Source organism: Eurypyga helias, unplaced genomic scaffold (genome assembly GCF_000690775.1).
Source record: "Eurypyga helias isolate BGI_N326 unplaced genomic scaffold, ASM69077v1 scaffold20687, whole genome shotgun sequence".
NCBI classification, from domain to species: Eukaryota; Metazoa; Chordata; class Aves; order Eurypygiformes; family Eurypygidae; genus Eurypyga; species Eurypyga helias.
The window spans coordinates 5,937-26,515 of NW_010262751.1; the positions used below are offsets into that span (position 1 = coordinate 5,937).

The following is a 20,579-nucleotide window of genomic DNA, read 5'->3' on the forward strand; positions in this document are numbered from 1 at the left end:
AGCATGAAAATTCCCAGCTTCCTGCTCAGGCAACAACTCATGCGACGATCAAAGCTGCCTGGCATCGCCCATCTCCAGGGGAGCTCCTGGGAGCGGAATGGTGCTGGTCGGTAGGGGAGGTGAATCATAGAATCATAGAACGGTTTGGGTTGGAAGGGACCTTAAAGATCATCCAGTTCCAACCCCCCTGCCATGGGCAGGGACACCTTCCACTAGACCAGGTTGCTCAAAGCCAACCTGGTCTAGTTGAATGCTGCAGCCGTGTGGTCCCAGTACTTTTCCAACCTGCCAGCAAGAAGCTAGGCTGTACTTTGAGAGTGGCAGAGCCGTGGTATGCTGTGCTGTCTTTAAAGTCTTACTGGCTCCCTTGGCTCCTTACCATGGTCCCTTCTGCAACCCTCTCAGGCTCCAGCTTGGCTTTGCTCGCCTTCTCAAAGCAGTCAGCGTCCGGCCCGTGCGGAGTCATCATGCTGTGCAAGCTGGCCCCTCCAGGCTGGAAACCTTCCTCCTTTGCTTCGTAGTGGCCTTTGATGAGCCCCATGAACTCGCTCATGCAGTTCCCTGCAGGAGGCAGAGGGAAGAGGGAGCAACGCAGTGTCAAGGGGAGGCATGGCAGCTGGGCCGTGAGCCCCTCCGAACCCAGCAGGGCGTCACAAGAGAGGACGCCGGGGAGCCTGCAGGCGATGCTTGCAGAGCTGTACAGCTTTTATTCCACTCTTAATTAGCTGGATTTAGAAACTGAGAGCTCCCTGATGAAGGTGCACTGGTGTTGGTCGACCTGTGCTTTTCCTACCACCTCGAGCTGTGTGAGTAGACCTGCCTACAGGCTGCACGGTGTAACCCCACATTTACAGGCTTGGCTTAGCGATCTTAAAGCGCAGGAAAGAACGCTCAGTACAATCATCCCTGCATTATGGGCACTGGGGCACAACATGCCTGGCTGGCACGCTGGTGAGAGAGTCTGGTCTGCTGTCCCACCTTAGAAACTTGGGATCATTGTGTTCACTATTCTGCCACCTCCAGTCCAGCCAGTTGCTTCAATACCTTGTTCTTTTGATGCGTGCATTATTTACGTATTTCTCGAGAGCCGCCGTATGCCCAAAGACAGGGAGCCAAATTTGCCTTTCCCCAAGGAAGAATGCTGTTAAATCATGATTAAATAAACCCTCTGAAACCAGTGGAGTAATGTACCACTAACTTACGTAGGGATGGCTATATCTAATCGTTCAGTACTTACTGAGCTACGCTACCCGTACGGGAAGTACTCTAACAACTGCCATCCCAAGCTTTCAGCTTCAGTAGACCTGAACTGACTAAACAATACGGCAACGTTCTGCTTAGCAGTCAGTTTTTGCAAAACCAGGACACGTTTCTGTGGCTGTGTTATATATAGCCCTTTTTCACCACTAGTTCAGTCTTCATTAAGTAGAAGCCAGGGTCTGAAGTGTTTAACAACAGAACTAATTCAGCTCAAAGCAGAGTTGGCCTATATGTGTAGGCAAACATTTATTAATTTTCCTCCCAAGTTGTCAGCATCTCATGTAAGATCGGGTTGTTAACCAGCTTTTCGTTGAACTCGCTCGCGCACTGCGCTGGGCGTGCTCATACTGCTGTACAGACCCTAACAGCTGGAGCACCAGTGTGTCTGCAACAGGACTCCTGCTCTTCCTTAGGCTGGTGAGTAGGAATCCAGGCTAGGACTTCAGAGAAGAGTCCAGCTTCTTATTTTGTTCACAGATTTCCTACATCATCCCAAGAACTTCGGCGTGCCTCTGTCGGTAAAAGAGCATTGTCCTCTACAAGCAGGATGCTGTGAGGTTAAAATCCCTTGGTGGCCATTAGATAGTAGTCCCCACTGTAACGAGAATCACACAAGTCCACTCCCACACACAGATACTGTATATGGTATAAAAGCTGTATCAGACACATTTTTCAACCCATAGTCCAAAGAGTCTCGGTGTAATTCACAGCCCCCAGGGATGTGGAAAGGTGACCAAGAGATGTCAGCATTTATCAGCTGCACACACCTTGGTGTGTGAATTTGTTACAGTGTCTAGGGGGAAATTTTTGGACCACCATTGCTATGTTTACACCTGGGGCAAAGTTAAGGCAAGACGGAAACCATGACTCTGCACAGAAGTCCTCTGAACACAGGCTTTCCACTGCACCCGAGAAGAGGAGGCAATGGTATTTCTGGCAAACTCTTGTAAAATATTTGGAGAGAGGAGTGTTGAGCAGCACTGAACTTGTGCTACTCCTACCCCAGAGTTGCTTTCTCCTGTTACACCTCTCTAATAGTACATCACCACACTAATTTCAGAGGGAACTGACGTGCAGTGCCTTGATAATTGTGTGTTGCGACTGTTCTGCCTGCCTGCCTTACCCACCCAGGCTCTGCCCCCCCCCGGCTGGGCTTGAGGAGTCAACCAACCTGCTCACCGTCAGTCCAGCGCTCGAGCCTGTGGCCGGGGTACGCCAGTGAGTAGCTGCGGTAGCTCTCTGCGCGCCTACTCTTAGCTCACAACACAGGCAGGTGAGTTATTTCAGCCGCCTTTTACCACGCACCGAGCAAGGTCGGACAAGTTCACGTTGTCCAACACGACGTGCCTGTGGAAAGCTAGCACGGTTCCGCTGATGCAGCAACTTCAGCGTGGTAAACCGGCCGTGTGTCTCCCATTTTAGGGTCTAAAAAGAGGTAACTGTGACCTGGCACTAAAAGCTAGCACGGCTCCGCTGATGCAGCAGCTTCAGCGTGGTAAACCGGCCATGTGTCTCCCATTTTAGGGTCTAATAAAAGAGGTAACTGTGACCTGGCACTGTCCCAGCCGGTCAGGTGACACGTTTGCATGTCACACTCGTTGGGAATGAAAGCAGAATGACAGGCCAGGACTTTGCCTGTGGGGTTTGTTCAGATGGCGGCACAGGTCCCTACGGTGCTTGCAAGCGCCGCTAGTTCTGCCATCCCCCAAGATGCTTGGAAGTACGTCTAAGGAGCAGGAGGAGCTGGATATTAAACTGTGGTTAGTGAGTGTGCAGAAAGCCTCTCAGCACTTCAGAGTGACCATAGTGTGACCCTGACAGCTTCTGAGGTGGGGCCTTTTAGCTGTCGACAGAAGGGGTGCAACATGAGCAAGCTTTGCCCCTCGGTCTCGTAGGTTGTCTCATCCCTACCCTGGAAGGGCAATCCCATGTGGGCAACTGCATCCCCGGCATCCATGCAGTGCAACATCTGGCCATGCTCTGCCAAGACGAAACCAAAAAACTGCCACAAGGAAGTCGGCTCTGGTGATGGCAACCAAAGTCCCCCCAAAATCAACCAACCGCCTGAGAAGGAGCCCAGTTCCGCATCTCTGGCTTCTTAAACGCCAGAAGTCCCTCCACTGCTGTGCAGGTGAGGAAGAAGGGCTCTGGAGAGCCGATGCAGCCCTTGGCTGTAACTCTGACCTCGCCCTGCGAGAGGCCTTGGGCAGCTTGACGTCCCTCTGCCTCTTGCCACCTATGATGTCGTGTTTTCGTCTCTCCTGTTCTTTATCTGTGCACTCTAATGAGATACTAAGCGACTCATGGCTGGATGACAGGACAATTTCTGATGCATTTGTGCAATGCCAAGTTCAATACGCCCCCGGTCTCAGTGTCATCTATGCAGACACCACCAGCCCATCACCTCTGAGTGATCCTGAGATGCTCTGATTAGGAACATCTTTGGGTTGGTTCATTTTCCAGGGAGGACTGACTGACTCCAAGAAGCTGACTCTAACTGTGCCAAGGGCAGCAAACCACACTGCTTCTTCCCTGCGCGTGCTCCCAAATAAATAGAGGCTTGCTTTTTCCCTGCAGTCCTGTACTCAAGCACAACGAACAAAGAGCAGACATACGGTGGTAGTATGGTGGACGGAAGGTGTTGTTCGCCACCCCCCATCGCGGGGGGAATATGACGAAGTCAGCCAATGCCACTCCAGCACGTGTCGACTTGGCTGTCAGGACAGTGAAGATAGAAGGATCCTGAAAAAAGCAAAGCAAAAAGCATGAAACAGAGCAGGGCTCCGACCTACCTGCTTGGGTCATCCAGCCGGTAAACCTGATGGATACAGCCTCTCCCTTGCTCAAACACTTTTAGCACCTGCATCTGGGGGTGTGGGTGGGATTTGTGACCCTGTGTGACAGCACCCAGCATCTTGATCCCATGATGAGCATAGGAGACAAGTGATAGGACTGGAAGGTTCTTCCTTGAGGCAGCCTTGGAGGGCCAGGCAATGGTGCCCTTGGAGCTGGTGGCACAGCTGTAGGGGAGTGACAGCCCAGCGAGACGGGATGCTGTAATTCCAGGAGCAGTCCCCAGCAGTCTCACCATGGAACAGTACCTCTTCCTTAGCCCCTTAGAGGACAGGAACATCCTGCTGGAGGCATCTAGCCTCACAGCCCTATTAGTTTGCAAACAGGGAGAACAAAGTGCAGAGAAATTGTGGCTTGCTTCAAGGCTTTTTGAAGCCTTTAGTCCAGCAAAGTGATTTTCTGGGCTTTGAGCCCAAAACCTGGCAGGTTGCTCTGGAGTTTAAGCAATACTTTCTGTTGGTGTCTCACTAGAAATGCTCCAGACTCCTTGCACACACACTTGCAGAAGCAGCGCCAAGAGATGGCATCGCTGCGGGCACCTCTCCCGCTGGGCTGGTTTCCTTTTTAGAAGAGCTTCTCACATTAGTTTTGGCTTTAGTTATTTTCCATAAGATCTAGAAATGATTGCAGTGCAAGCTGCCAGCTCTTCGAATGAATTTCAGTGCTGGGCTCTGAGGAACCAGGGGAAGGAGTCTGTGCAATTGCAAGAAATAAATCAAGGCAGGAATTTGAAGCAAAAGTCTTTTTGCTGAGTTGCATGGTGCGTGTTGGTTTCAGTATTCAGCTCTCCTCCAGGACACAGAAATTCTGTGCTAAGCTGCCTGAAGCAGTTTAAGAAGCTGATCAACCTCCAGTTAGTCTTTGTACCGCAAAGTAGGTTGTCTTTCTTTACAAAAGCTTGGTTTGGGCCCAGGGAAAACAGCACAAGTGATTTCACACTGTTTCTTAGAGCACAACGTATTTTTTACCAGGCATCAAGCTCCTGGAGCTCAGGGGGATCTGGATGGTACGGTATCCATGCAGCATTGCTCTGCCCTGCCCAGCTCCAGAACTTACCGCGTGGTCAAAGGCAACAGAATTGATGACCATGAATTTTTCCAGGTGGTATTTGTACGGCGTGTAGTTCCCGTGCCAGGCTACAACATTGAAGGGGGAGAAACCCTACCAAAGCAAAGAGACAGAGGGTTACCATACACAGCTTTCCAGCTTGCTGCACATTGGCAGGACACTGCTCTTCCCCAAATTAAAAATGGGTTTAGTGCTGGTGAGAGGTACACTGGCAGCGTGGAGCACGAAGCCCTTTAGGCACAGCCCGACATCGCCAGGATGTGGTTTTCCTCAGCGTTTCCACCACGTGAGCCTTGGCCTCCCTCTAGGGTTTGGTGTCTAAGGGCTTCCGAGTGCCTGGGCAGCGCTTGGACAAGGCCAGCTGCAACACTGGCTCTCTGGCAGGGTAACCTTGGCTTTTCACAGCAGCCCCAGCGCCTCTTTAACACTTGTCACCATAAACCATATGGGAACAGTGAGTCAGAGACCATCACTGAGTCTTTGAGCAGCTGGGACAATGAGTGACCCAACAAGGCAAGAGCTCAGTCCTGCTCCGCTTAACCGAGCAGGACCTCCTGGGACTGCCTGCACGCTACTGAGCTGCGTGTCTCAGGCCACGCGCTCACAGTCGCTGCGCTCCAGTGTTACCTGTTCTCCCGGGGCATCCTCACCTGCTGGGCTGCAAACAGCTTGCCCTGGTACTTGCTGATCACAGTGTACCCCCCTGGCACCTGGCGGTCCTCGTACCACGCGACGGGCACCAAGAAGTCACGTGGGTTGGCCAGGCCGTTGGCTCCTGTGAAAGAAAGAGATGCCAGAGCTCTTTGGGCAACCTGCAAGCAAAGAGAGAGGCCGGCGCAATTTCCTGGCTTTGTGGGTGCCCTTCTGCATTTTGAATGGCCTCACTGCTCCCTGGCCCACCACAAAACCTGAGATAGGCATGTACTTCTTGTGCTCCTACGAGGGGGTAACCGCAATGCGTCCTAGCATTTAAGTCCATGCTCCCCTTGTGTGAGCCCCTAGTTCCCTTCTGAAGAAGATTAGTACTTCTTCCTTAATTAAAGGCATGTAACAACTAGGCATTAATCAAAAAAACAGAGGGTGAATAGCTCTCTGTTCCTGGACATCCTGCTGGTTGGACATTTAGCCATGCGGAAGTTAGGAGGCATCTCATGAAGGGCCCAAATAAAATTCTGGATGCTTGCAAAAAGAGTGATAAAATAAGGGCTAGCGATACCTGCAGACTCCGGGCATAGTGAGGGGTTGGTTAGCGTGAGGAGTGCATTTTCAAAGCGCAGAGGACCATACGGGTGCTAAAGCACTCTTATTGTTACAAAACGGTTTGGAATTTCTTGGGTAAAAATGCAGACATTACTACCTGCTGCTAAGGTTTAACAGTCAGTGCTTTTCTCTAGCTGTCATTTTTTCGAGTGAAAAGTGAAGTTAGAATAAAGTAAGACTGAAATGCAAAGGATCTTGGTCTCTGAGGGGAAGGCGGGTAGGTGGTGAGAAGAGGAGCTCCTATAATTACCACCTCCTGAAAAGGTTTACCAGCAAGTGCACTCATTTTCTTTTCTCTTCTCCAGAAAGTAAACCTTATAATAGATTCCTGCCTTTTGGAGACCAAAAAAATAAATCAACCCCAAACCCAGTCCGACAGTGTCTGGAAAGCTAGCTAATGGGAAAACTTGTTACAAACAGGCTGGGGCAGCAATATCAATAATCAAGTGGAGCAGACAGCATGCAAGAAGTGGGTGAAGGCAGGTAACCTCAGCTGGCTGAAAGCAAAGCTGCTGAAAAATCACCGTAGGCTCAGGGCGGGAAGAGATGTGCCCAGCATGTCATACGGGAGAGATGCTCGACCTCGGACTCATTAAACAGTCCCCACTGCAAGAACAACCGGCTTCAAGGCCCCTAAACGCTCCCCACTGCAAGAACAACCGGCTCCAAGGTCACCATGGGAGATGATTGCGGAGACCCTTGGAATGCAGATGGGCCACGCCAAGCTTGTTACTGATTGATAATACCTCGTCAGCTCACTTCGAGCGTGGCCAGTCTTTCAGACCTCACGGAGAGCTATAAAACAAGCCCAGTCTAGTGGGGAAAAAACAACAATCCCAACCTAAAATTATAAACAACCAACCCCAAAACACCAAAGTGGAGAACTATTGGTGCTGGCTTTGTGGTTATCTTAGCTGTTACGAGGGAAGATTCACTTCCTTTCCCCGAGAAAATCTGAGCAGCAGTAACGGGGAGGTGTTGTCAGCAAGAAGAGTTGGGAGGCGAGTACTCTAGGGATAAGGAAGGTGAAATAACCTGAGCTGAGCACCTCCCGAAAGCTGGTTGGGGAAATCACAGTGGGGATGGTGGGGCCTCAGATGCCACGTGTCCTCGCAATGTCTTTGTGACAGCAGCAAGAGGCTGTGCTGTCGCAACCTGTGACATTGCACAGACCAGGAGGCAGCTGGACCTGGGATTTATGAGGGAGCTCGACCTGTGCCCAGAGAAGGCAGATCCACCCTGGCAGCGCAACACGGAGATGCGAGCGTTGCTGGTCCCAGTCCTGTGCTGCTCATTTTATGGATTTCAAATTGTCCAAGGAAAACAGCTTCTGACACTAAGGCACTCCAGGCTGTAGAGCTCTAAAGCACCCGTGTTCACCGGGATGGATGAAAAAAGTTGATTAAATCCAAAATGGGGCTTCAAGGATCTGTTGTCTCTGAAATCTGCCATTCTTTTACCAGCTAAATTCTCTCCTGTTACTCCACAGTGAGTAAGGGGCGTCAGTGATGATGGCCTTTTGAGTTTGTTTTGGTAGAAACAGATAGAGAGCCAGTCAGATCAGGACTTCCTGAGCAGAAGGCAAGAGAGAAAAGGGAAAAGGGGGATAGAAATGGTCCCTTCAGTCCTGGGGAAATCTTGGGACAACTGAGCTGTCACATTTTTTTGAGGGGGGAATGCTTGCTTTGCTGGGGAATAACAGTGCTGGGATGGAGAGCATTTTTTGAAAGGAGTGTGTGCATAGGAGGGTTTATTACATAGGAGATAAAAGATTTGGATTTGGGCTTGTAATTCCTGTCAGTCTCTATGAAAATCATGGTAGGTCTGCTGGGGGATTGTTACCAATGGGTCCCAGGTCAGGGAGCTCGAAGTGTGCCCCGTACACCTCCAGGATGTAGCCTCTGGTCTCTCCAAACACCTCCACACTGAATCGCATTCCTTGCTGGAAAATAAAGAAGATACTCGGATCCTTACAGGACACACGCAGCTGAATGCAGGAGCTGGCTTGCTCCAGCGTCGGGCTCTGAGCCACAGGCAGGGTGCAGCCAGCCCTTACCTGGATGACACAGATTTCATTGGGCTCCACTAGCATCTTCCCAAACTCGGTTGTGATGAGCAGTTTCCCTTGCTGGGGCACTGGGGAGACAAAATGCAGGCAGAGGAGCTGAAGTGATGTGGTGAATGCCTTCCTCGCTGTCCACCCAGAGCACCCAGGCTCCAAGGAAGGGCAACGGGCTCTTTCAGACCAATGGGACTGGGCTTCTCCCATGCAGAGCCTTACAGCAGAGATGTCTGCACTGGAGAGAGAGACCATCCCCATGGCCCCCGCGGCCTAGCAGATGCCTGCATGCAGTTCAGCTGGCCATCACCTCACGTTCCCTTGATGCAGGGTCTGTGCCACAGATGCTAAATCCACATAAAGGGGTCTTAATGTATGGCCATACCTGTCCATAACATTATCGTCATGTAAAATGGTGCACGTACCCATCCTTGTCATGACCCCAGCAGTGTGAGATGTCTGGGAATAGCTAATTCTCCTGGCTTCCTGAGGGTAGAAGTAATGCTTTGCTAATGTCTTCATTATTTTCCTGGACTGTCTAGGCACAGGAGAGCTCACATTTTGACTTGAAAAACTACTAGATTTTCAAACCCGATCCTGGCACTTTTACTTCACGGTAGTGAGGGAGGTGAGTGAGAACAATTTAGTAGCTATTTTATGGGAGAATTGTTTCTGTTGGTGACCCCAAGGCATTTCTGTCCCTCGGTCAGGAAAGATACAAGCAAATATCAGGATTCTGATCCTACTCAGAATATTTTTCGGCATGTGCTCGCTTTATGTGCCAACCTCAACACTCTTCGTGGCTGTCTGGTTGCCTGAGGCTGGCATAGCGTGGGACCTAAGCTGTCGTGCCAAATACTCTTGGACTGAAACAACGAAGGCATCTAGCTGTAAACTGTTCAGAAATCCTGAGGCTTATGTTTTCTAAAAAAACTCCGCCTGTGGTGTGCCTAATACCAATCTGGGGAGCGCTGGGAAACCATCCCTGAGCCTCGTGCCAAGGAAGTTGGGTCACTGCTCAAAACCAAAGTTGAGGTCTGGCACAAACGTGCGCTCGCGGGGCTGCATGGGAGTGGTGCATCCCACCCAACAGCCCAGCCGGTGCCAGACCACTAAATCTGGATGGTGTGAGGGTGAAGGCAACCCTCCCCTCCAAGCCTTGGCTGTAGGGAACAGGCTCTGGATGGACAAGAGACAGGCAGGTGGCAACCCAAGTAGATCCTCAGGGAAAGGAAAAGCCGAAGCTTCAACTCACCTATTAGGAAGTCACCGTCCGAATTATAGAGGCATCTGAAGAAGAAGAACAGGAAGGTCAGAGTGCTGCGAGCCCCAGGCACACACCATGGACACAGCTGGGGAGTCTGAGCTGGGAGACTGACGTGGCAGAGGTCTCCCGTTCGGCACCAGGAATGCTGTTTGCAGGTCAGGGAATGCAATATACGGGCCAATGCGGAGGTGGCAGGGAGGTTTGATGTGCATGGCCTGGAAGCAGGATCTCCTCCGACCTCTGCCAGGTCCCTGCCTTTGTGGCCATGGGTGCATCAGGTGTTGTAAGCTGGGGAGCAGGGCTGACTCCCCCCAGGAGCCGCTGTGGAGTCTAGCGATGCCCATCGGAGATTGCATGCATGTTGACTTCCGAGGAGCACCTCCAGTCCCTGGGATAGGAGCACCTGGATCCAACACATCCCATCTTGCTGCATCCCCATGCCCAGCTCCTTCCTTCTCTTGGTGCGTCCCCACCCGCTCCCCCAGTGCCCAGTCACAGAGCACAACCTGCTTCACGCACGCCTGCCATGGACACCACGAACACCTTTGCCTGTGCACACAGGAATGCAGGGACATAGATCCAGCCCCGCTGGGAGCAGCTGGCCTCGAGCACAGCGGAACAGGCCGGCAGCCAGCCTGGGGCAGCCCGAGCCTCCAGCGCAGCCACCACTGACCTGTCGAGCATGGAGCTGTTGCAGACAAAAATATGGACAGCGATGCCATTGCGTCCTCTGGGCTCTCCGGCACCACACAGGGTGTGCAATCCCTATGGGCAAACCCAAAGCAGCGGGAGTGAGTGGCAGGCATCAGGGCAAGGGCCAGCCCCCTTTTCTCCCTTCATCCCACTCCCTTGCTAGGGCTCACCCCCTCTCCCCGCTTCCTGTGCCGGTACCAGCCTGTCCACGCATGGACTTTGGCCAAACACGCCGGCTTTACTGTCCTATCTCAAGGGTTTCTGAGCAATCCATGAAAGCTGGCGTTTTCCAGCCCTGGGACTGGGCAGAGCTAGAGGTTGGGGCCTTTTTAAAGAGTTCCTTGAAAGACAATGAAGAAAATCAAGTCTACTGTCAGGCGGTTGAAATCTGGGATCCTCCCCCCTCCCACAGATGCTCTGCCAGCCCGGAGGTATCAACCCCACTGGTGTTAGCCCAGTGCTGAGCACCCCGTGTGCCCTACTGCCCTCCGAGGGGGGGAGTGGGTGTGGGGGGTGCCCAGATTCCCCAGTCCCCCAACTTACACTCACAAAATCCAGCTTATTCTGAGGGGCTTTCGGGATCTCAAAAGGTTTCCATCGCAGCTAGATCGCGACAAACAGAAAGCACGAGGGCAATGACAGTGGTTATAATGCTGAGGGTGGCAATTCAACAGAAAGCAGACCCCCAGCCCGCCCCTGCCCCCCCAGCTGAGGCAGCTTTCTCTTGCCTCTGTGCCTTGTTTGATTTGGCTTACAGCTTTATTTTGATTTATGGAGCTTTTTTTCATTTTTTACTAATAATTTTGTAAAATAATTTGCAGGCCTGTGAAGTGGCAAGGTTAAAAAAAAAAAAAAAATCCTATTTAAAAGCTGTCTCTTTCTCTATTACTAACAACACTGTTGAGAGCAAAAAAATTCAGATGAGCCAGCTTTCCACGGCCAAATTGTCATGGTCCCGTGCTTCACTCTGCGCTGGATGATTCACTCTCCCTGACCCGAGCATAACACTCCTGTGTGCTCCACCTCATTTCCCCACATCCGAAGCAAAAATATCTCTACCTACGTGAGTGAGAGCTGCGAGCAGCACTAATTACTTCTCGCAAAGCCTGTGGAGATCCTCAGGCAGGAGGTGCCGGAGGACTCCCAAGTATTTATTCCCGCTAATATCATATTAAGGGTCTTTGTAGCCCTTGGGAATGAGCTACTGCGGCTGAGGGCTCCTCTCTGGGGGGTGGTTCAGTGCAGACCAACCCAAGCACCCTGAATTAGGAGGATGTTGATGTGGCCAGCTGCCAGATCTATCTCTTGAATCGATATGCTTGACCTCAGATGAAAGTGCCTGTAACTCTGGGCAAACACAAGAACATTTTCTTGCTTTTAGCTACCTGAACTGGCAGTTCTTGACATGTTTTTAGGCTGGTGCCCTGAGAAAGCAAAGCTTATGTGTCTCTACCTCTGTGCCTGCTGCTCCCCAAAATTTTGAACTAGGTGAAATTTCAGCTAAATTTGAAAGGGATACAGAAATATTAAATTCCTCGAAGCCTCGTGGAAGTTTTCCAAACCCAAAGTGTGGGTGCCCAGGCGACTTGCCAGGCTCTCCCGGAGACCCAGCCTCGGGAGGAAACAGGCCACTGTGCCCAGCGACTGCATCTGCGAGCAAAGCTGAGCAAAGCAGGGGCTTATCATTAATTCATCAGCTGCACCCCAGGCCTGGCCCTGCAGCTTGGCCCTCCCTGCTCTGCTCTCCAAATCCATCTGCTTCCCAAGGACATCCCACTGCCACACCCTCGCAGCAGCCCTGGAGCGCCTGGGTTGGATCCATCCCCTGTCACTTCCTCCCCATCCCATCCGCTGCCGGGCAGAGCCACATTTTTCTTGGCAGGAGACCTGGGAGGCTCCGTGCCAGTGCCTGCTCCGGATCACACTGCTGGGGTGCTGAGAAGAGAGGAAGAGGCTGCTGGAGAAGCCACATGTTCGGGATGGAAACATCAAACACACCCACCCGTGGATCAGGTGGGACCCTTGTGAGGTATTGACACCTCACAGGAGAGCCAGTAAGGTAGTGGTGAACCTCAGGTTTTGCCTTCAGCCCTCCTTAAAGCATGTTTTCCTGTGGTTTTCCGAGACAGCCTTCCAGGTGCAAACCATACACCCCACAAAGCACAGTCAGAAGGTGCTTCTGAGTCTGCTGCCACTCCCAGCAGTGGGACCTTCCCTGGCTCCTGTTCATTGCATTGGCACAACCACTGTGGAGGCCAGTGGTGGCATCTCAAAGTCAACTGCTCCTCTAACGATTGTTTTAAGCCTTCAGGGTCAGGAATTGGGAACCGTTGATGGAAGCCATCGGGAATCACTGACAGGATGGATGTGCAGAGAGACAAAGGGAGAAGACCCAGCAGACAGGACAAAGGGAGAGAAGGAGAGGGAGAATAGGGGAAAAAAGATAAATAAATATCCAGTGGAAAGACGGTCTAAAGGGAAGCAAATTTTCTCAATGAAGAATATAGAAGATGACAGTAAGTCTACAGATGGAATAATAAACAGAACGTAGGTCCTACATAACAGCTTCATTTTCACTTTGGTCCCTATGGACGCCTCCACGGTTGTCATTCCTGTGGGACAAGGAGAGCGGGAAATGTCACCCAGCCCACCGGTTGCAACTGCAAATGCTGACTGGCCCCTCTCCTCAGAAACGTTTGCAAACTGTTCAGTAACCGCCTGGCTCTGCCCGCCGTCGGGCTGCTGCGGCTCTGCCACGTTTGGGTTCTGCCAATGCAAGAAAAGAACGAGCACCCTGGGCCAGAAGAGAAGTCCAGGATGGCCAGCGGCAGCCAGCGCCGGGTGCCTGAAATGGGGAAGCTTCCGGTGTTGTTTCCCTGTGTGTGGTCCATGAGCCTCTGGAGATATGGCACCTCTGCGCCTTTACAGGTTTTCTCTCTCCAGCATTTGTCAAACACTTTCTGAACTCATCTGCATCCTCTGGCAAGGAGTTTCACAGTTTATGCAGTTATTTTTTCTGTTTAACGTGACATTCATTACTGGTATTCATTTTCTTCCTGCCTCCCAATCATCGCTTCCAGGCTGGAGAGCTTTTTGCTGTTTCAGCATTTCTTGCACGGATGTCACTCCCTATTTTTTCATCATCTTTGTCCACTTTCCTGTTTTGCCCACTGTGCCTTTTATAATTCCACCATTGTCTTTGGGCAACATTGAGGGATTTTTTTTCCCATTGACGTCAATGGGCTTTGCATAAGGTACCTCCATATGGCCATCCTTTTAGACGGAATACGACTGGAAAAGCTCCTTAAGTGGGCTGGGCGAAACACAAAGCACCTCAGGGAAGCGCTGGTCTTGTCCAACAAATTGAACCTGGTCTCTGGCTCTGCTTCAGAGAGGGTGAGAAGGAAGGCAGGAAGAGAGTTCCCACTTACTGCTAGGAAATAACCCCTCTGGGTTTGATGATTGCCCTTGTAAGTGGTGAGAGAGAGTGGGCATGTGCTTAATTGCTGTTCCCTCAGGCAAAACACGTGCTACACGTAAACGGCTTGAGATCCGGGCATCTTGGAATTACCGTAATCACAAATAGCCGTAATGGTAGGTATGGGCTGCAAAAGGGCATGGGGGTGGACGAGGTGGTAACAGAAGTTGTTGGAGCTTCATCTGGGAAGAAGAACCAAAGGGACCTAAATATGAGCTTGTCACCGCTCCTTGGTCAGTGACTGGAAAATATATTCCAGCGGAACTAGGAAAGTATGTAGACAAATGTCGAGGCTGCCGGGAGGCTGGAAATTAGCTAATGATGATGCATCAAAGGGCAAAATGTGAGAGGAGCGAAACCCGATGGCCATGAGTTGATGTTGAGAGGAGAATGGCTGGAGGAGAGAGTCAGATTAGCAAAGCCAAATGTTCTGGGGCTGGCAGGGAAGAAATCATGATTAAATATGATGGCAAGGCCGTAACAGAGGAAGACAAATGCTGTGTCTCTGCACGACTCTCCAGAATGAAGCTTGATTTCCCATGAGGGCTGCAGAGAAATGGGCTGGCAGCCAGCAGCCTCTCCGAAAGCACAGGGAAGGAGGGGATAGATGGCAGAGACATGATGCTGCTCTGCCTGCTGGGCTGGGGCACGATGAGCCTTCGGTGGGGGGCACCGAAGAGGAAAAGAGAGCAGCCTGAGAGGTGGCCAACAGGAGCCCCCAAGGGCGATGTTGGACAGCACAGACCAAACCCCGTGACACTGCGGCTGTGCTGGCAAGCGGCACAGGCATCCATCGAGGTGGGGAGCAGTAGCAAGCGTCACGTCGAGGGCTGTCCTTCCTTGGATGCCCATAGGTGAGGTGGCAGTCAGGACCCAGCTCCCATGTTGGCCAGAACCCCAGGTCCCTACAGCTCTCCTCTGACCTCTTTGCACCCCTGGCTGCTTTAATATTTGACTGTCCTATGGCCATACAACTCTAAGATCTCACCCTCCTGGCAAGACCAGGGCTCTTTCCAGCACAGTTTACCTGGTTGGGGTCAGGCTCAACTTCATCCCAGTTGTGTGTCAAGTGGCCTTCCTCAAGAGGTTTGAAGGGTTTGTGGCAGACTGAAGGTAGGATCCGATACAGCCAGCTACAAAAAAGGAAAAAACTTGAATTAGCCTGGGGAAGAGGTTAAATCCTCTGGGTTGCAGCCAGCTGACTGAGCTCCTGAAGGCAGGAATAACATTTACATTGGTGGAAACTGGACCAAAAGGTGTGTTGAATATCGAACACCAGCTCGCGGCCAGAGACTTCCAGAGAGATGGCTTTTTATCATAGCCTGTAAGTACAAATATATGCTGTTATATGTAAATAAATGTCTGTATGTGTGTTTAGGTATGATTACACATGTTTACATTCACACACACGTATGTATGTATGTAAAAAATGAAGATAGGGCTTTGTCTGTGGCTGAAACACAGCAACCTCTGAGGTAGAAAAAAGCCTGCTTAAACCCAGCTACAAAGCAACTCAGACAGGGCAGGGAGGGGCACAGTATCTAACTGGAAGTACAGAGGAGCTTCCAGGAGACAGAAGGTCACAGCCAGTATCTGAATGTGGATGGATTACTGAAAGTAGCATCCTATGCCTGGCTGGCCATGCCCGCAGGACCACCAGTGAGCTCATGCCGCAGAGTTTCATGTGGGATGCTGCTTCCTGACACTGGAGGAGGTCCCCCACGCCTCCATCGCTGCCTGGGATGGCACTCGCCTTCCTTGCTGCCCGCTGTGTCCGTGGCTGCAGCCCCTGCCGACCCACCGCTCCCACGGCCTCGGGCATCCGCACACCATGCAGAGGGGCAGCCAAGCCCAAAGCTGGGCTTTTAATCAGGCGGGAGGGCAGAGGTAATCAGGAAAGCCTGAGCTAAGCACGGCTGCTTTGATGTGTTAACAGAGGTGGTTGCAGTTTGGGTGGGTGGGAGAGGGGAGGAGGGAGCTCTCCTCTGAGAGCTGGAAAATTTCCATCAAGGACATCTTCGTGTGGCAAACAATGATTCATCCCTTTCCCACGCGCACCGCGAGCTGGCACCAGCCCGGAGAGCAGAGCTCTGCTAGGCAGCTCAGATGATGCATTTGCCTTTCATTTGAACGAACAACAGAAGGGACAGAAAAGCCACCGTGGGAAAAGCAAAATGAGAAACTCATCTTCTGCAATCTGGTCATGGATGGAGCGCGATGACCAGGACGGAGCTCCAGGATGTTTGCTGCCGGCTGGAACAAGCTGTCCCCAGCACTGGGGTAGGAAGCAGTGTTCTGGGTCTGAGACCCTGGCCAGCCCCAAGGTGGGTACAGCCTGAGCTAGCACCTCACTGGCCCCGGCTGGCGTGCATGAGCATCCCTTGGGAGGAGGGAGGAGTCCTGCTCAGATTCTCGGTTTTGACACTCTCCATCAGGTGCTTAACAGTGCCAGTTGCAGCGGTGACATTTTGCAGTAGCATCAGAGCTGAGACCCTGAGGCTGTTTTGCACAGCACACAGCCCCCCCGGGATGATCTGGCCCCGTGAATGCCCGCTCCCCTTCCTATCCTCGCTCAGAAAACCATTTGTTTCCCCATCCTGACACCCTCTTTCTCAGCATTTTCACAATCCACTCACCCCACCCGACCATCCTCTCCCTCCCCTGTTGTTTCCTGCCTTTGTCCCTCTCCCAGCACATGGTTTTTGGGTACATGCCTCACCACCTCCATCCTCCCCGGCTGACAGAAAGCGCTGGTGGCACAGTCTCTCCATCTCTGCCTGCCGCTCGCCCCGAGCACCCCACATCACCCCCGCCCCCCGCTGCCGGCAGTCACGATACCTGCGCTTGTTCATGGGCCGGGGACAGGTGAAGGCAGAGCCGGAGAGCTGTTCAGCATACAGGCCGTACGGGCAGACTTGCGGGTTATTCTGAATGGGAGAAGAAGGAAGGATAAGGGATTTAGCCCTGGAGCCCCTGACAGAGGACCACAGTGGGTGCCCAGCACCCCGATGCCGTGCAGTGGATTGTGTCCTGAGTCTGTGCATCAGTCCCACTGGTCGTATCTTCTTGCTCCTGTGAGGCTGGATGACCTGCAAGTACCAGCCAGACCCCAAAACCCATTCCCACATACAAGAGGCTACCAAAGTGCCCTAACGAGCCGGCACAGCCGTCGGGGCAGCACTCTGGCTGCTAGAGCAAGCTGTACGAGGCAGTGCCCGGTAGGGTCAGCTGCAGGAGCTTGGGGGAAAAGGGGACTATTCCCAACACTTACAGACTGCAAAGCAGACTGTTAGGCACAGATGTTTTTGAGACCAAGTGTTCAGAGGGGTTGACCCGGAGCATCAGGTCTGTCTGGCTTTCCAGAGGGCTGATAAATACTTGCAGCAGCTGCACCTTTGCTTCTTCCTTCCCACTCACTAAATGCCCCTTTCTCCTGCCCAGAGGACGGATGCCTGGAGCAGGCATTTTGGTGGTGTGCTGCTTCCTCCTGCCAGTGCTGTTTGCTGCCCGAGAGCGGGAGTGACCTGTGTGGGAGCCTTTGCTTTTCCGCAGGGCTTCTGCACGGTGACAGACTTCCTCTGGAGCACAACGGGGGCACTTTCCCCTTTGCAGAGCCGTGGGTATGACTAGCACAGGTTTAGCAGCCCTTGTGAGTTCATTCCTGAAGGACAGATTCCTCCTTTTCAGAGAACAGAAACTACACATTTTGATCTAAGTAGGCCAGCATCTTTTTTTTTTGAGATCAGCAAGAAGCAAACACATCCAAGAACTGCAGGAAATACCCCGGTGGGACAGTCATACACCATTTGCTATCCCATCTCCCTCCTGCAAGGTCTGGTTCAGCATCCTGCCATCCTGCTGCGGCTAAGCGGATCAGCCATCCGTACAGCGCCAGCCACTGCCCTGACAGGTGGGCAGAAGGAAGAGGTAAAGCTCCCATAACGCACGTAGCTTCCAGCCCTCAAGCTCCATCTTGTCGGTATGGGTATGCAGGGAAGCAGGGGGATCAATAGCCCTTGTCATTTTTGTCTTAGCCAGCACTGCTGCAGATGCCAGTCTTAGAAATACTGCAGAGGAGAAAGGATCCACCCCTGGGACTGGAGGGTTTTTTGTCAATCTCGGTTTCAGATTTTTTATTAACTCTTTTGACACCAGGTCCAAACTCTGTCCAGACGAGGGTACCTCCACCCGGAGCTGGAGGGGTCTCGTCCCCTGGAAAGTGGTGCTGCTCTGGGAAATCACAAGGAGCACATCCACCATTGCCTGTCCAGACCAGCAGCCACCGCTACTGAGCTCCCAGTTTTCGGGTGCCTCTTTCTTACATCTTTTCTCCACCTGTCTGCTATAGCTCGGAGACAAGACCCTGCAGCAGCTGCCTGGTGCCGTTGGTCTGATCCAGCACAGCACTTGTTCTGCCCTGAGGGTGCACCACAGGCTGCAGTGCAGACCTAGGGCACACGTACGTGCATTTGATGTGTTCTAGTGCTGTGTGTTGCTACCCACACTAGCACACAGCGTGTAAAACGTCGGGACTGAGGAGATCCAGAAAACTCAGGAAAAGCGAAGGGTGACGTTCCCTGTTTGGCCTTAATTCTACTGCCCTTTTTGGCACAGAGGATGAAGGGGAGCTGACTTGTACCAAGGGATGTCATTGAGCGTAAAAGGCTGCCATCCCAGTCCAAGGGATAGCAGGGCATCCCAGGGCGGGCACAGTCAGCCTCAGGATGTGTGCTGGTGCAGAGGAGATGAAAGCACTTCAGTTCTTCAGGGTTTTGTTCTTGCCTCTGCAGACCGAGTGGCCAAGATCACATGGCTCGCGGTTCCTTTCTTTAAAACAGAAAGACCCAACATCATTTATTTTAATCTAACATTCTCAGAGGTTGCTTACCTTTAAGAACGAATCTGTTGGTTTATTACTACAGGCATTCAGGTCCCCTCCCTACAAAGAGGCTGCTCTCCTGCCAAAGGCTTATAAGGCAGCTTCATCAAACACGGTTCCTACAGAAATCCCAATAGGCGCCTCTCCTGCATGTCCCTCTCTGCCAACCTTCAAACTTCGGCTCCGGTTTATTCCAGAGTCGATGGCTTCCTTCCCAGTGTGGCCGAGCCGCTTCTATTGTAAAGCCCTTTTGGAAAAAATGGTGTTGAGTGGAGGGGATTTAGGCAAGTCTTAGCCCCCTAGGTGAAACTTGGAAGCTCACGAGTAACTTAAAAATTGAAAGTACCAATGGAAATGTTTAATCCTGATTTTTGCCAGCATCTTATTATTCCAGTCCTGCATAAAGAAGGAGACTTTTGGAGTCTGGAGACTATTGTGGTGGCAGGGAGAAAGGAAACATGTTAAGATGAAAAGAAGCCCAGGGAACAGATATTTGCTCCGTTCCATGTAATTTTAATAAAGCATTTTAAAAAACTCAGTACCTGTCCCTCCGGTAAAGCTCCTGGACAGCGTGGATCCTCAGAGACATGTTCATTTCCAAATCCCGACATGTACTGTAAAATAAACCACACAACTCACCATCATTTTGAAAACACAAGCAACACCAGTCCAGGCAGCCCATCCATCACTTCCCATGCTTTTTTCCCAGGCGCTTTGTATGCATTAAGACTTTCTCAAGTGATCTACCTGTGTATTGCCACAGACCCTTTTCACAGCTCCTGGGTTCGCTTCTTTAGACAACTGCATGGTGGAATGCGAAGCACTGACAGGATTTGCTCTTCTGCTAAATCTGCATGTACATTTTGACCATATTCTGCACCAGGAAGGCACTTGAGAAGTAAGCCAAATGTCACATCTGCAGTCAGACTCAAGAACATCAGGGTGATGTATAGGTAGAAGAACGCACACCAACATTATGGAGGTGTGCTCACACCATCCAAGTTAAATCTGACTTCGCTTGCGTCATGGATGTTCCAAAATCTACAGACTGCCTTGCAAATTTGTGCACTGAGTCATGGCCCTCAGGGATTGAAACTGGGAGTCCTTTGGTTGTCAGGTTCTTGTGATACATCCCCGTGACTGTCAAGAAGCCCCTCTGCTATGGGGATAGGCTGGGAGAGTTGGGGTGTTCAGCCTGGAGAAGAGAAGGCTCCGGGGAGCCCTTACAGCCCCTTCCAGTGCCTGAAGGGGCTACAAGGAAGCTGGGGGGGACTTTTTACAAGGGTCTGTAGTGACAGGACAAGGGGTAACGGGTTTAAATTGAAAGCGGGGAGGTTTAGATTGGATATCAGGAAGAAATTCTTCCCAGAGAGGGTGGTGAGGCAACGGGGCAGGTTGCCCAGAGAAGCTGTGGATGCCCCATCCCTGGAAGTGTCCAAGGCCAGGCTGGATGAGGCTTGGAGCAACCTGGTCTAGTGGAAGGTGTCCCTGCCGATGGCAGGGGGGTTGGAACTGGATGGTCCTTAAGGTCCCTCCCAGCCCAAACCATCCTGTGATTCTATGATTAAGAAAGAGGTAGTATCCCTCATAGTAGGGGTGAGGGAGGAAAGGAAACTGAACTGGGACTTAAATTATGTCACTGATTTGCCCTGAGTATTACCCAGCTGGGGGTGAACTGTCCACCATGGTATTAAGCAAAAACTAATCCATTACCAGGTGAAAATGTGGTTTTCTAGGGCGATGTATACCTGAGAGACCTATG

The 20,579-nt window shown here is 51.7% G+C and overlaps 1 protein-coding gene across 1 annotated transcript in view; it reads right to left on the minus strand.

The window, feature by feature from the left end:
- Window positions 1–19,431, minus strand: part of HGD (homogentisate 1,2-dioxygenase) — a 20,097-nt gene extending 666 nt beyond the window's left edge. The window contains exons 1-12 of the mRNA XM_010155838.1: window positions 19,360–19,431; window positions 16,777–16,865; window positions 14,966–15,071; window positions 11,004–11,063; window positions 10,441–10,532; window positions 9,756–9,790; window positions 8,498–8,577; window positions 8,284–8,383; window positions 5,832–5,956; window positions 5,170–5,274; window positions 3,876–4,002; window positions 380–561 (exon numbers count right to left, since the gene is read on the minus strand). Of these exons, the coding sequence (XP_010154140.1) occupies window positions 380–561; window positions 3,876–4,002; window positions 5,170–5,274; window positions 5,832–5,956; window positions 8,284–8,383; window positions 8,498–8,577; window positions 9,756–9,790; window positions 10,441–10,532; window positions 11,004–11,063; window positions 14,966–15,071; window positions 16,777–16,865; window positions 19,360–19,428 (1,170 nt within the window). The 5' untranslated portion in view covers window positions 19,429–19,431. The remainder of the gene's footprint in view (window positions 1–379; window positions 562–3,875; window positions 4,003–5,169; window positions 5,275–5,831; window positions 5,957–8,283; window positions 8,384–8,497; window positions 8,578–9,755; window positions 9,791–10,440; window positions 10,533–11,003; window positions 11,064–14,965; window positions 15,072–16,776; window positions 16,866–19,359) is intronic.
- Between the last annotated feature and the right edge of the window lie 1,148 nt (window positions 19,432–20,579).